This window comes from Microplitis demolitor, chromosome 1 (assembly GCF_026212275.2).
Source record: "Microplitis demolitor isolate Queensland-Clemson2020A chromosome 1, iyMicDemo2.1a, whole genome shotgun sequence".
Classification (NCBI taxonomy): domain Eukaryota; kingdom Metazoa; phylum Arthropoda; class Insecta; order Hymenoptera; family Braconidae; genus Microplitis; species Microplitis demolitor.
Window position 1 is genome coordinate 23,974,475 of NC_068545.1, and position 16,473 is coordinate 23,990,947.

Genomic DNA, 16,473 nt, shown 5'->3' on the forward strand with positions numbered 1-16,473 from the left:
AATATATAACCGTTTTCCAATATTATAGCTATCACTGTACCCAATAATGATCCATGCTGATGTGTCTAATTAAACCAACGGTCAAAACTGACAGATAATATTAACACAACATCTCTTATATCTTTTTAAAAGATGCCATTCCCCGAAGGACCTGCGATCACGTGCTGCAGAGTTATCTTCCCGCTTATTACCTCGCTCCGACCAGCACATGATATTATTATCACCTTGGTAAGTCACTGTACATTACTTATTATAACATTATTCAAAACAAATATTTTATTATAAGAATATACATATATATCTAATTATAAAACACTTCAAATTTTTTTTATTTTTCCAGATGTTGTCGGAAGATCTACAAGGCTAAGGTGTAAATATAAGAGAGGGAGGGGGGAATAAAAATCATTAATATTTTTCGACTGACACTTTCAGATTTTGAACCCCCATAATGAACCATAGATGAGTACAATGTCATGGACCAGCGATTTGAGATTGAAAACAATACGCAACGTAATATATGTATGTACATATATCTATATAAATCGGTCGGGTCATGACTCACTTTTCTTAAACTCATTTCATTATTCCTTTTGTTACAAATTGTGAATTGTCTTGCGTGCGACTTACTGACTCGTACTTTATTATGCAGAGCAGCAAATATGCTTGTCTCTATACATGAGTACACGCATCAACAAAAACGAGTAGAAAAAGAGGATGAAAAAATTTTAATACATTAGATTTATATCTTACGCTTTATCACAAGTTATAAATATTATATTTTAAACTTAATATAAAATCTTTATCTGTAAGAAGTTATATTAAGAATACTATCGCGATATAATGTCAAGGGCTTTATATACATGTTTTTTATATTATTAATGTTATTATAATATTTTATTTAAACCCATTTCCAATGGGTTTGAATTATATATAAGCTCATATAAGACTACTTGTCGTAAAGCTTAACAGAAATTATTTTCAGTCGGTTGTTACTCAACGTAAGTAAATAAGCTGGAAGATTCTCCGCAGTTACGATGCCTGCATTGATAAGGTAAAAATGTCAATAAAAAAAAAATATATATACATATATATATATTCAGTAATCACGTGCTACCGGCTTAAACATCAACAACCAGCGGAAACAAGAATTAATCTCAGAAAATTATCTCACTGAAATGTACTTTATTTTTCCTCGCAGATATCGATTATAAAAAAAAAATCCTGACAACTTCAGCAGTGATGATTATGATGGACAACTGATATAGTAGCTTTGAAGAGAGATTATCTGCTACAATAAAAAACGAAAAAGATTAATTAGAATTTATGATGAATATGTTTTGACATAAATGCTTGTGTAAAGAGGATTTAAAAAAGTGATGACGATAAAAAGCGATGACTTTAAGACAAATGCTGGAAGTTGTTGGTTTTTTTTGTAAGTAATAATAATAAAAATATGAGAATAAAAATGCAGATGTATTTAACAACTTTAATACAAGTATTAATGTAAGTATTGCAACGATGCTTTTAAGATTACACTTCATCCGGTATGATTTAGCACTGAAGATGACTTTTTGTCATGGGTACTATATACACATTAATAATACATATTTATATAAATGTATATGTATATATTTATATAAATATATGTGCTCGCATCAATGTGAAAAAGCATGTAGAAAGTTTCATCGTGATGTAATGCTAAGATGTACATAAGAATTAATGTGCAAAATAAAATGTGTATATACAACGTTACAGGGCGATCATAAATGATGTCTGGTTCTTGTATAACATTAGATGTAATATAACAAGTAAGAAGAAAGAAGAAAATTATTATTATAATATCCACAAAGAGTAATCGAACATATATCGAACTACTGAGACAAGATTTTGCTCAGAGATACTTTTCTACTCTAAATAAATTATAGTAATTATTCATTTTGTAGCATTACTAGTTTGTGAAAAATTAAATTAAAATTTTGAAGCTGGTATTATTAGAAGAAATACTCAGTTTTGGGGTTAAATTTAAAAAACGGATGTTAATATAATTTAGAAATAAATATTTGAAGCAGGCAAAGGGAAAAGTGCCCACTGGATAAATTGATTATAATAATAAACAAATAAAAAAAGTAAAAATTCATGAATACATATGATTCGCTTAATCCTGTTCACGTCTGGTTTGTCAATGCATTATGTATATCGGAATAGTTGTACATGTCGCGAGTGAAAAAGAATAAGACGAAGGAAGAGATGAAATAAAAAATGAAGACGGAGAACTTTGTAATTGTCAATACACCACACCTTAATCAAACACGATTTCACAGCAAGAATCTAAAAACAAAGTTTACAAAAAAGTAAACAAGATAATGAAAAAAAAAAAAAAAAAAAAGAAAAAAAAATGAGTGTTGGTATTAACAGACTTATTTAATAATCGAAAGTATTAGAATGTTTGATGTATATTATTTATTATCGTATATGATAGCAGGAAATATCAATTAGAAATTTTTCACTCGAGTGTCAAAGCAATTGGATGACCGACATATTGAATTTCACCGTAGAAATTTCCCAAGAGTGACTTAAGGAATTTTAATTATAGGTTTTGTCCCAGAATTATTATTTCTGGGAACTCTCTCAAACTTATGTTCATCATAGCCTTGAGTGCACAAAGGTCTCGATCAATAGATTACTTTATCATTGTAATTTACTATTAACAATAAAAATAATTAATCATTTAACATGATTAAACATCAAAACTCACGGATGACTAAATAATAAATTTTAATTGCATATTTATTATTTTATTTAATAAAAGAGATGTGTTGATTTTCAGTGTCAATGCATTGAGTCATTTATCAGAATGTCATTACTCAGCTTCGCGATTGGTTAAATAACAAGCCCAAGATCTCAGCAGATATACACGTGACAAAAAAACTAAATAGTATAAAAAAATAAAATAAACCCTAAGGCTACTGACGTGCCATAAACCATTACATGTGAGGAGGAAAGCTTTACGCCTACGTCATATACCATCACTTCTTTCTATCTATTTTATTTATATATTTATTTATATTTATTTACTTGTCCTACGTTGGCATCCACACAAACTGCTATTATAATAAAAAACTTCAATAACTTTACAATGTTACTATTTTTAAATATTAAGTGGCAATTAAAATTTTTAAATATTTTTTTCAATCGCATGAAGAAATAAATTCAATAGTCGGATACTTTTTCAAGTGTAATCTATAAATGAATAAATTAAATATTAAAATAATAATAATAATATTTTTGCAAAGTAGGTAGAAAATGTACAAGTACTTTGTTAAAGTGTTAAAGAGCACTTGGGAGCGTCGGCATATCATGTTATAAAACCATTAATATAAAATGACAATAAGAAAGCTTAGCAAATCTTATATATATGACATTTTACAATTATGCTATTGTGATAGTAAAAAATGTAATTAATTTATGGCATTGATAATATAATATAATATAATGAAATACTATTATTAATACGACGAATATATTGATGAATAATATAATAAATTATAAATGACGTTATTGATAGCAGTGGTTTGATGCGTGGCCGTTTAATTTAAATACACGTATACAGGAATATGTTCCTTCTTCTCTTATTTTTCTTCAATTACTGCAGTGTATATATAACTAAACCGCTAAGTTGAGTAGGCGAATCGGTCGCGGCCCTGACATTTCACGGGACGCACGAGACTGTGTTTATGTTAATCTACGTTACCTTTTCTTGGGTGTATGATATCATACAGTGTAATATAATGTATTATGTGAGTGTGTATGAGAGTACTCTATACAGGTCTTTCAGTTCCTGATTATCACTTTCTCCGAGAATATATCGATGACCAAGTGAATATTCACTTGGTAATATTGCCAATATCCGGGCCTGGTCTTTATGTTATTTTAATGTGAAAGGTAAAATTTTAAATCAACCGGAAATTATCTCAACTAAAAATAATTATTTTAAATTTATATATATATTTTTTATGCAATTTTTTAAAAGTGTAGTTATGAAACAATATTTAATGTATATAAGCATAATTAAGACTTATTTATCTGTTTGTTTACTAAGTCTTGTAATAAATTATATTTTTTTTTTTTAAGAGAAATAATTTACATTACTAAGTATTAATTATATTACCGGTTTAGAAATGTAATAAAATGTGACTTTATAGAAAATATATATATAAGTATGAATAATATGTCGGTATACAAATTTTATTATGGATAATATGCAGAGATATGTTTTGCGGATGTTCTAATTATTGATAAGTTTCGATAAAACTCTAGAATTTAATAATGATGTATTAAATGACCACTGCAGAATTTTATTGAATATTCTTGTAGAATTAGCGTGCATTGAATGAGCATTTAGTGGGTTGCAAAACGCGATATGATTTGATTGAATTTTAAAGCGAATTTGATTTTTTTTTTAAAATGACAAAGGATATTTCTGTTGCAGACCATGTCTGGGACATGATTTTCAGAAAGATAAGGAGTTCTACGCTGCTTATGAAGCTCCGTGAAGTTCATAAATATTTCAGCGAAAAAATAAATGGAATTTTTGAAGACACGTGTATGTGGAAAAATCTTTGTACTCCGAGGATCGAAAGTTGGATTTATAATATTTTGAAACTGAAATATCCTTACAGTATACTTCGAGGAACTGATGTTTTGTCCCATAAGAATTTCAAAGATCATTACATAAGTTTTCAAAAGTGGCGGCGAGTATTAACTTTGGCAGAGCCAAACATTAATGTCGATTATAAAAATTTTTTTTTGGAGAATGAAGAAATAACTTGCACTGATGTCTTTGGTGAGTAAATTTTTCTAAATTAATTATTAAAAATTTTTCATTAATGATTAATTTATTAAATTAGCTGGTTACATAATTTTCGGAACTAATCTCGGACGAGTACATTATGCTGAAATTCCAACGCCAGATTTACTTTTTTTGACCGCGAAATTTAAAAATCCCATAAGCGAAATAAAATTTTGGTTTACTGGTAATTGAAAAATAAAATTAAGGATTAATTGTCTTCAACTACTATTAAATAACCATAAATTGTATTTCAGACAGTGAAAATATCCTTATTGCTATCGTGACAGAGAGTAAGGACTTAAAATTTTGGCATTGGAGTAGAAACAAAGAAATTTCACCTTCAATAACTTATGGCGCTCATCACATAGAGTATTCTTATAATTTATGATAATAACAATAACTATAATATATCCAACTTAAATTGTATTATTATTTTTTAGTGTAGGTCTCGACAATCGATGTTTTGTTATGCATAACCTTAATTTCGTTGAATTTAAATATGTGGACAATCGACTATTTCCTATGAGACAATGTCGGATTCCTTATGATAATTTAGCTGAATCAAGATTTCTTTCGATGTACAACCTAAGCAATAAAGTAATTATATTTTAACATCAATAATAATTAAAATAATTTAATTTTGAAGATCCTCAAATTAGTAGACTTTGAGTGTCCATCAGTCGATTCGTTTCTATTCTGCCTACTGATTATTATTCTACTTTATTTTCAAAACTCTTCCAATGTAAAATAGTTGGCCAACTTCAGTATCATTTTTAATTTGATTTTTAAACAATTTTTCAGTTTATAGTCATGGTAAAAAATGGAGCAGTAATTATTGTATATGAGATAAATTTTCCCAGCACATATTCAGAAGATTTGACTTTGGAAGAATCATATATAAGTAATTATAACATGACTTTTAATGAAAATAAATATATTGCATCTTCTATACCAATAAAAGAGTCTGGATTTGTCATGAATGGTCTGTAATATATATATATATATATATATATATTTATTTTTTTTATTATTGTAAATACATTCTATATTTTTTTATTTTAAATTTTTTCTTATAGAAGAAGAAATACTTGTTACTGATAAATATCTAGAACAAGAGTGGGTACATTATAAATTAAACAAACGATACACTGATGCGACTAAGGGTAAACTTGTACACGGTTCTATGTTTGCAAATATTTATTTTCTTTGTTGGGATTCAGGTAATTTTGTTGAATAAAATAAATATTACCTTATAAAGTTAATAAAATATTCAATGACTATTTATGTATTCATTTTTAAGGAATGGTTGATAAAGTTACTATCAAGAAAACTAAAAATAAAACCGGATTTGTAATAAAAAAGTTTAAAAAGTCACTGACGTTTAACGAACCAATCATCGCTATTAATTTTACAGAATCAAATAATAATTTGTATGCCATTTTTACTACTAAAAGATCATCATATTATTTTACTAAATAATTAACGAATACTTTTAACATAATTTAAATATTGTTGCTTACTGATTTATATTTAATATCTGATATACTGATATAAATATACTTATTTATATTGATGTTTAATCAAGTGTATGATTATAACTATAATTTAAATAAATAATTTTTTGAAATAATAATGTATTTAATTGCTAAATATTAATTTAAAAGTAAATCTTGAGTCCTGTCATTTTTTTTATGTCAGCGGAATTTTTTAAATTTGTTTAAAAAAAATTTTTAACATTTAAAATTAACATTCTAGGTATGAGTGTTAAAAACTTTTGTCTCAGTGCATGCTGACAATTTAATAGACAAAATTTATATGACTAATTAAATTGAAGAAGTAAATAATAGAAATAAAAAAAAATTCTATTAGAATATTATCGAATATTCTTTCACTTTTAAATATATAAAAGATTATCGAATATATTTATTCTGTTGCAGAACGTGACTGAAATATTTGTAAATTTATGTGAAGAAATCTAACGAAAAATGAGTCATATTTTTTTTCCAGACCATTTGTGGATTATAATTTTTAATAAATTTGAAAATCCAATAAAAATTCTTCGTCTTCGTGAGGTATCTTCAAAACTTGAAGTTTTGATCGAAGAATATTTCGAAGGTAATAAATTGTGGGAAAAATTTTGTGAAGATAATATTAAATTATGGGCATATCAAATTATGGATAAAGTACGTCCGAAAAAATTAACAAATACCGTGAAGCAAATATCCAGTCAAGCAGATTGGAAGGAAATTTTTTTGCATTACTGCAAGTGGAGGTCGCAGTCAACCTTCACGTCACTAGCACTCGAAGTTGATTATACTCTAAAATTCAGCACTGATGAACGAATAACGTGCACTACTGTCTGGCGTAAGATTAAATTACTCATTTTTATAGTATTCTATACTTTGTCTCGGTTTTATCGCAATCGATTTATTCGCAGGAGATATCGTAATTGCCGGAACAAATCAAGGCACAATATTTTTGTCTGACATCGAAGAAGATCCTACTAATATTGCTATCGGGTTCAACAATAAAAATTATATAAAGGAATTGAAAGTCTGGCGTATTGGTAATTCCTTTAAAAATGGCGCCAAACTAAAAACATAATAAAATTTTAAAATGTAATTATTTCAGATGAAGTCATCGCAGTGATTGCTGTACTCTCTAGAAATAAACGTTTGAAATTTTTTAATCTCACTACTCAAGGTGAGGATCTAATTGCTATTGAAAATCCTGGCAAGGGGCTTTTCAGATTTTCAAATCCCAATCGCCACCACTTGTGCTCAACTTCATTTAAATATTATGCTACAAACATATGGTGATTTTTTAGAAATAAATTTAAAATTTTTTATAACTTAGTCATTTAAAAAATTTTATTTTTATTACAGTGTAGGCCTCGACCATCGTTTTTTTGCCGAAAATAAGTTCCGTGTCACAGAATATAAATTTATTGAAAATAAAATACACTGTCGTAGAACTTGTGATTTATCTTCCACAAGTTCCTCTACGTCATCTCGAAAATTTCTTTCTATGCACAGTGAAAATAATCTAGTAATTTATTAAACTCTTAATTTTATTTTCTAATGCCAAAAAAACAAATAATTTGTATTTTATTTTTTAACGCAGTTAATGGTAATGATAGAAGCCGATGATGTAATACAAGTACTGGAAATAAATTTTTCAAAAGAAATGGCCACGGATCCCAAATTGACGAACGTTGAAGTCATTAAAATTATTGATATTTCTAAATATTCAAGTGTCATGATTTCCATTATACCCATTAAAGAACTTGGGCTTATTTTCTATGGTCAGACCACTCATTAAATATTTACACGAGTAATTATCATTTTTAATATTTAAATAATTTGATTTATTTCAGGAAATAATATAATGGCTTATCGCAGTACTCTATCGATTTCTAAGGAGTGGAATGATTTAGAATTGACTAGCTTTGAAGACGAAATTATTACATGTGCGTCAATGCACGCGAATTTGTTACTTCTGGGTTGGAATTCAGGTAAAATACTTTTTAATTAAAAAATTTAATTTTTTTCAAATAAATTAATGTTATTTTGTTTAAATATTTCATCAGGATATTTTAGTAAAATCTATTTAAATAGCATTGAAGAATTCAGTCATTTTAATAACCCGCCGAATGAAAAAAATGACACGTTTAAATTAGTCGATGAGCCCATTGTCGGCATAAATGTCACTGAGTTTCGTGGGGTTTCATATATTGTTGTGTCCACTCAGACAACTCAATATTTTATTGCTTACGAAGATAAATTTTATGACAATGGCTCCCGAAAATTGGGCGATAGTGATCACGACTTGTCAGACGATGATGATGATTATATTGTTCCAACTAAACGACGTAAATCTTCATAAAAAATAATTTTTTAAATCAATAATTACATATTGTAACTCTTAATTAAAAATTAATAATTTGTATAATAATAAATTTAACTAAATAAAAAAAATTCTGATTTACTATATTTAAATTTTTAATTTTTCCCGCCCAAGTTAATGGCAGTAGTGACATCTAGTCATTTAAAATTACATATATTTTTACTTTCAACCAAAAATAATTAATTTTTCAATAATAATATTAATATGTTTTTATCTTAAGTAAATTTACTTGTCAGCTAAATTTGAATTTAAAAATAAAATGGTGGCAGAATATCATAGAAAAATATTTAAAATATTAAAAAAAACACTTAAGTGTTTAAACAAACCTCGGCGGAGAAATAATATGCAGAAGGGTGTCCTAATACACTTGGAGATTTGAATTAAATTGCTCCAAGTGTATTGCAGCCAAAAAACGTCACTTAACTGCTATTTCCCACCAGACGATGCCAGATGATTTTGCTCAGGAACTTGAAAGTTATCAGCATCAGCAACAATTTACACTGGCACTAGCACTCTACACTAGAACTGAACACTTAACTACACCACACATCATTTTTCTCTACTTTTATATATGCTAGCACTCTTCCAGAAGACTTCTCTGAATCCTAGACAAATCCTAAACAAATCCAAGAGATCACCGATACTTTGCACAATTTAAATTAATAAAAGATAAATTTTACAATCACTGCGTAATGTTACACGACTTAACTGCAATACTGTGTTTCAATTCAAACGTAAAGAAGAATCTGGACTACCACTGCAATTGTCGATGATGCTAACTGCCGCTATTGAACCGCCAGTTGATACAAAACAATCGATTTTGCGGTTCATTCGACTCCTCCCCTCACTTTAGCAAAATTTTAAGCGTCGAATACCTTGAGGCGCAGTAGCGCCAACTTGGCGCGAAATTTAAAAATTGAAATTTAGTTATTTTATTAAAAATTATTTGTTTCAATAATTATATTAATTAGGGTGCATTTGGAAACGCTCTAGCTCTAGCTTCCGCTCTACGACAACGCACCGGGTTCTGAATGCACCCAGCGACCTCGTAGGATTCAAAATTCCAGATATGTAGAGTGCTGCGCTCTGTTGGTAGGTAAATGTACTTGAATGAATAAGAAAAATGATCAACCAATGAAATCATATATACTTTGATATATTTACAAACGACATCTGGTTGGATTTAAATTTATAAAATGGAGTTTGTGGTTGTGTATCGTAACGGTTAAAATAATGATGCCGACTTTTATTGTGACAAATAAATAAGTGTGTAATATATATTAAATAATAATTAGTGTTAATAATAAATAATGATTGCAATACCTAAGCAATCAAGTAAAATGACAAAAGAAAAATTAGAAATGGCATTACAACTGAGAAACAAGAAAAAAGAACGGGCTGAGCAGCATAAAAAAATGCTCGAGCTGCCGGGTTTAACTCGAAGTATTATAAGCAAAGACAATTCAACTGTTGAGAAGCTTGAACTGTCAGTGCAACTTAAGGAAAAAATGAAGGAGCTCGATGAGTACCAGAAAAAAATGCTTCAACTCCAGGACAAGATAAGTACCAGCACCCGATTGTCACTGACTAAAGAAACATTTGAAATTGCAGATAAATTAGACGAGAAAATGAAAGACTTGCAGGAGTATCAGCAAAAACTCCTGGACCTCCACGAGCAGACCAGCAGAGAGACTAAAATGATAACTGCGCTGGAGTTGCAGGTTGAGGAGAAGGACATCAAGTTGGAGGCATCTATTAAGGAGAGAGATAAAATTGAGCGTGAGTTGGCAGCCACCAAGTCGGACTTGGCAGCCATCAAGAGGACACTTGAGCTGGAACGCCAGGAGAGAAAAGATCTGGAAACTACAGCATTGGATTTAATAAAAGGCGCCAAGAGAAAATGGGAAGCTGCTGAAAAGGATAAAATAGCTCGGCTTAATAAACATATCGAAGCTCAGACGGTTCGTATCACTGAACTCTGTACCAGTAATAATGAAATGAGTTCCAGGTTACAGAGAACCCAGTGTGAGTTGGAGACGACCAATGCTGAGCTTCATAAATTGAAAGTATTTCAAATTCAGTACAAGGAATCGTTGGCCAAGACACGGGAGCTGAGACGGCAGAGTGTTGCGGGAGTTGAAAATAAACTTGAAGAAATTGCCAACCGGGCGCATAATCAACTGGGTGAAGTGAGAATGAAATTGGAAATGGAGATTGCCAAGAATACTGAATTGGAAAGCGAACTTCGGAATGAACGCGATTCTAACCATTGTCGCATGTCGAGAATGAATGTCGCCCTCGAGTTGGCTCAGTCAGAGCTCAAGGATTGTCAGGAACAGCTGCGAAGTACTCAGGCGATGATACCGGCGCGGGATCAAGAAATCGAGACTCTGCGTAAGCAATTGAAAGAGAGAACACAGCAGATTCAGAGTGTCAGTGAAAGTGAGCAGACGATCAGCAATTTGAAGGATGAAATAGCAAAACTTCAGTTAGAAAATGAACAAATGAAAGGGCAGCTCGAAGCTGCTAAAAGTGATCTCAATGACACGTTAAATAATTTACGTAAGAGTGAACATTTGGCTCTTAACTTTGAGAAAAAAGCTCATGATAAAGATGAATTGCAGCAACGTCTTGAAGCTTCACGGGAAAAAGAGAATGAACAGTTACGTAAGATGGATACACTTGAAGATTTACTTCAACGTCTTCAGCAGAGTGTCGCTAAATTGGAATCCGAAAATGCCTGCTTGAGACGATCTACTGATAATTCTAAACCTACTACCAGTCGCGCATCAACAGGCGCAGCCAGTGTTGCTGAAAAAACATCAGCGGCTGACAAGGCAGCATTGGAACAGCAGATTGAACGATTGGAGAAACAGTTACAGGCTGCACGAGAAAAATCAACAGCTGATCGTGACGCGGCACGACAAGCGCAACGCGATTTATGGAAAAAAGAAAAGGAATTATCAGATGCTAACTTGGACAAACGTATCGCTGTAAGAGAAGCCAAGACCGCTGAGGAAAAAATAAAACGTCTTGAGGAAGAGAAAACAAAACTCACAGAGTCACTCAATAAAAAGTACAAAGACGAAGAGGAAAAATCAAAAAAATTGTTGGCTGAGTTGGAGTCTGCCAAAGCATCATTGGCTGAGTTTACTCGTGAGTCCTCGAGAAATAAATTACAAGCTGACTCAGCACAACGAGCGCTAACTCAAACCAACACGCAGATTGAAGAGCTTCAATCATCTAGTGCTGCATTGAGACGGGAGTTAGATGCAACCCGCAAGCAATTACGCACAAATCAAGATCGCGTTGACACCTTGAATGCTGAAAACAAACGATTGACTTTGGCTATTTCAAAACACAATGAGGAAAAGAGCGAACTGGAAGCTAAACTCGAGAAATTGGAGCAGGAAGCAAATGGTTTTAAAGTTAATATTGATTTATTGAAAGAAACTTGCACTGTTCTTGAAGAACAACTGACTGACTATGAAAGACTGACCAGTGATCACGAGACACGGGAGAACACGTTGATTCAAGACAAAATGAAGCTGCAGAAGGAGCTTGAAGCAGTGGAGAATAAACTACGCGAGGCCAAGACTGCGCAGAATGAAGAGAAGACTAAACGATTGCTGGCTGAACGAGCTATTGAACGTCTGGAGGCGGAAACAAGTGACGTGGAGTCGGAAAGAAATGGTCTACTCTCTCAGCGTGATCATTACAAGAAAATGACCCAGGATTTGAACAAACAAGTCACTGCATTAACTACGCGGTGCGGTGAACTAGAGTGTGACTTGGCTGAGCTAAAACGTTCTCTGGAATCAGCCCGCGGGGAGTCCGTTGTCGTGAAGGAAGAATGTTCTCAACATCTGACAAGACTTCACGAAATGAAAGACCTAAATCAGGACCTGATGTCTGATCTTCAGTCTAGTATTGACCAGGGACAGGAGTTGAGAATTCGTATTGCTGAATTGGAAAATGTCCTTGAAGAAATGAGACAATTTTATCAGGAACATGAATTTAAATCCGAAGGAACCAGACAGCAGCAGACTAAACTCATTGATTATCTTCAGCTTAAACTTGAAGAGTGTAGCAAAAAGAAAAAGACTGTCTGTGATAAAATATTTAAAAGCAAACAGAAAGAGAATGTTCCACCAATTGGAACTGGTATGCCCGTTGGATACCGTGAGCTCGAGAATCAACTCACAAGAGAACGCGCTAAAGTTAAAGCGCTTACTGAACAATTGCTGGCTTACAAAGCCGCAGCAGCAACATCAGCTCCAGTGTCGCCGAATTGTGCCAGCCCAGAGCCAAGAAAACAGACTTACCAGCCCAACAATGATCAAGAAGAGAACACCTTAGCAAGACAGATGTCCAATCAGCGAATCCGTCACAATATTCCTCATCGCTTCAATCTTGAGTTGTCAATGCGTGCTGGCAAGTGCGCTGCCTGCCTAGAGCCAATACAATTTGGAAAACGTTCAGCTATTTGCAGCGAGTGTCAAATATTAACCCACTTAAAGTGTTCATTGTTGGTTCCAGCAAACTGTGGAATGCCAGGTGACTTTGCCAAACACTTGGGCAAGTCCTGGAAGAACAGCGCTGAAAGTGTTTCGACTCTTTGCAGCAGTGTACAGACTTTAACAATCGACGAGCCAGACTACACTGAATCAGACACTAGAAACCCTCGCGCCAGTGATGGTGTCATTGCCGAGAGCTGGGTAAAAATACCTGGTAGAGGGAAAGCCTCTTGGGACAGAAAATATTTACGTTTAGAAGGCACTTGTCTTTGTATTTACGAGCATAAACCAAGTCCAGGTATGGCTCCTATAAGTAAAATGGAATTGACTGACAAATCATCCTACGGATTTTCAATTACTGAGGACGTTTATCAAGCCGAGGTACCAGGAACTGCCAAATCAGACTTACCATTCATCATAAGAGTTGAATCCAATACTTCCAACACATGCTGGCCGACTTCCCGCTTGGACATCATGGCTCTCAGTCAAGTAGAAAAGAAAACCTGGTTAAATGCTTTAAAATCAATATCTTATCAAAATAGCACTAAAGAAAATGCTAAGAATTCAATGCTACAAACTGTACTGAGATTAGAAAAAAATCGTCTGGATTTAAATTGCATCGTTGAGCTGGAGCAAGAGAACACGTTGCTAATTGGCGCCGAAGAAGGACTCTACTCATATCGACCAGCCCAATCTAAAATGCTGACCGCCATACGCGGTGTTAAACGTGTTCATCAGTTGTCTTTGCATCCTCATCTCAATCTCGCGCTGATGATTGCCGGCGAAGATAGACAACTTGTTTCCTGTGATCTGAGACAGCTTAAAAATAATGCAATCGCCGCTGAATGTTCAAGGCCCGCGATAAATGTCACGGGTATTCTTACGGGTGCAGACAGCTGTCATCTGTATCAGCTAGAAGCAAACATACTATGTGCAGCAACTGCTTCTTGTGTTATTTTACTTAAATGGCGCAGTGACAGTGAACGCGGTGAATTTATTGCCATCAAAGAAATCGAAACTCAGGAACCATGCAGCTGCGCTATTTTCACAAAACGAAATCTTATTGTCGGATGTCAAAAATTCTTCCAGATAGACTTGAAAGACTACATGATTGACGACTTCCCCGAGGAAGACGACAGTTCCGTAAAAGCGGCACTTGCAGGGGTCGCTAAATTAGGAATATTTCCAGTATCGGTATTAAATGTTTCGACATCACAACAATCAACAGAATTATTATTATGTTACAATGAATTCGGAGTTTTCGTCAATGAATCCGGTCAACGAACCCGTTCCGTCGATCCTTCTTGGAGTCATTTACCTTTTGCATTCGGTGAGTTTTAATTTAAATAAATTATCACAACAAACAATTAAACATTTAAAAATATAAGTATCTAATGCTCGATATATTTTTTTTTAGCATTCAGAAAGCCGTATCTATTTATCGCACACTTTTCGTCCATCGAGGTAATTAAATTGACACCGGAGGCATTTTCATCAGCATCAAGAACTCCTGAGAAAACGCTCATAGAATTAAACAACCCGCGTTACTTAGGATTAGCTGGAGCTAAAGGAATTTACTCAGCTGTCAGCAACTCAACGCTAGATATCGTAAAAATTGATGGAGCTGCGTCAATTCTTTCCCGAATGAGCGACAGTCTTTCGAGCTTAGACTCGATGTAAGTATTCTATGCTAGCATCAGTAATTAATAATTATTATTATAATAATAATTGTTATATTTATTACAGATGTCAGAATGACGACAGCAGTTCAGAGTTCAGCTTCACCCCCAGTCTTCTTGAAACTCTTGACAATCCCAATAAGCGAGTCCACTTTGCCAATCTCTCTAATCGTTGATATTAATTTGTAATAGTTTTACCAAGTAGTTTAAAAAATAATTTATTACCTTTTTTAAATTTTTACTAAAATGCTAATTATTTTTTTTTGGAACAATTTAAATTTCTCAGTTTTAATTTAAATTTGATTACTAAACTTTATAACTGATTTTGATATTTAATAATTCAATGAATAATTACTTAAAGTAATTAATATAACTATTTAATATTATCAATTAAATAATTATCGTAATTTTTAGTAATTAATTACAAAAAGTTTAAACGAGAGTACAAACTCTTGCCATTAAGTGAATTTTCACAAACTTAGACAATAATAAATCTAATTATATATTTATTTTGTATGATTACTCATAAGCAGATAAAAAAAAATTGTATTAATTAGATCTGACATACTTTTAATTATTTATTTATAATAAAATCTATTAGTTTTTAAAAAATTGTATGACTAATTTACTCATACATGATCTGTTAATAAATGAAAGAAATTTTTCATGAACATAAATTAAAAAAATTTAAGTACTTATTCTTTTTAATTAAAGTATAAAATTTAATTGTATTACAATTAATCTATTTAATGTAACAATAAAATATATTTTTTTTTCTACGACTTTTCTCTTTGTATTAAAAAAAAAAGTTTGTATTATTTGTAAAAATAAATACAAATAATTATGAATAAGAAAATTTTTTTTTATTTAATTGTAAGATAAATTTTTTAAAACTTACTAAGAATTAATCGTCACCTGAATGGATATTTAATGTAGAGTTGGCGCGACATCCGGCAACCCTTGACACTGAATTTAAAAACTGAATATTTATTACAATTTGTTAGGGTATATACTTTTGTCATATATATATATTTTTGCCGCTAAGTAATAAATCTGCCTACCGAACAATGAATTGAAATCTGATGCATCCAAGTTCAATGATCTTAAAATCAATGTCTACGTCATTGTTTAAATAATTATTTATTTAAATTTAAATTTTACGCATGCGTAAATTATATCCAAGGCCCAAAAACAATTTTTTTAAATTATTAAATTAAATACAAAAAATAATGAATCAAATCCTTGGGAATGAATTTAAATTATCAAACAATAGATATTATTGTTAATTAGATTAATTTTTAATTATCATAATTAAGAATTTGTTTAATAGATTTAGATAAATTTAAGTATGATTTCTTGTATAGTAGGATGTTAAATGTTAATTAGTTAGATCGATAAAACCCCAAAGGTTAATTTTAAATAAAATAATTTTATTTAAATAATTAAGTATTAATCGCACAATCCTATTGACCTGTCCTCAGCACTTGGTGGGAAGAACCGCTGTTATAAAAACCCGAGGAAG

At 31.5% G+C, this 16,473-nt stretch overlaps 3 protein-coding genes across 6 annotated transcripts; all 3 read left to right on the forward strand.

Moving 5' to 3' along the window:
- Positions 1-3,348: 3,348 nt before the first annotated feature.
- On the forward strand, positions 3,349-6,535 carry LOC128668771 (uncharacterized). 4 transcript variants are annotated; one of them, XM_053742440.1, is made up of 8 exons: positions 3,349-3,942; positions 4,490-4,843; positions 4,908-5,033; positions 5,104-5,218; positions 5,290-5,446; positions 5,651-5,831; positions 5,926-6,069; positions 6,150-6,532. In XM_053742440.1, exons 2-8 carry the CDS (start codon positions 4,504-4,506, stop codon positions 6,326-6,328), a joined length of 1,242 nt encoding a protein of 413 aa, XP_053598415.1. In that variant the 5' UTR covers positions 3,349-3,942; positions 4,490-4,503; the 3' UTR covers positions 6,329-6,532. The 4 variants fall into 4 exon arrangements, with proteins under 4 accessions (XP_053598415.1, XP_053598423.1, XP_053598420.1 ...); XM_053742445.1 differs by lacking the exon at positions 3,349-3,942 and adding an exon at positions 4,278-4,401; XM_053742438.1 differs by lacking the exon at positions 3,349-3,942 and having other exon boundaries at positions 4,279-4,843; positions 6,150-6,531.
- Positions 6,536-6,759: 224 nt separating this feature from the next.
- LOC103577901 (uncharacterized) lies at positions 6,760-8,747 on the forward strand. The gene is made up of 7 exons (XM_008558774.3): positions 6,760-7,213; positions 7,287-7,415; positions 7,481-7,664; positions 7,735-7,897; positions 7,973-8,153; positions 8,226-8,363; positions 8,439-8,747. Exons 1-7 carry the CDS (start codon positions 6,835-6,837, stop codon positions 8,732-8,734), a joined length of 1,470 nt encoding a protein of 489 aa, XP_008556996.1. The 5' UTR covers positions 6,760-6,834; the 3' UTR covers positions 8,735-8,747.
- A 1,190-nt stretch (positions 8,748-9,937) lies between these two features.
- LOC128667279 (citron Rho-interacting kinase-like) lies at positions 9,938-15,267 on the forward strand. Its single transcript, XM_053742763.1, has 3 exons — positions 9,938-14,602; positions 14,690-14,948; positions 15,019-15,267. Exons 1-3 carry the CDS (start codon positions 10,066-10,068, stop codon positions 15,125-15,127), a joined length of 4,905 nt encoding a protein of 1,634 aa, XP_053598738.1. The 5' UTR covers positions 9,938-10,065; the 3' UTR covers positions 15,128-15,267.
- The last annotated feature ends 1,206 nt before the right edge of the window (positions 15,268-16,473 follow it).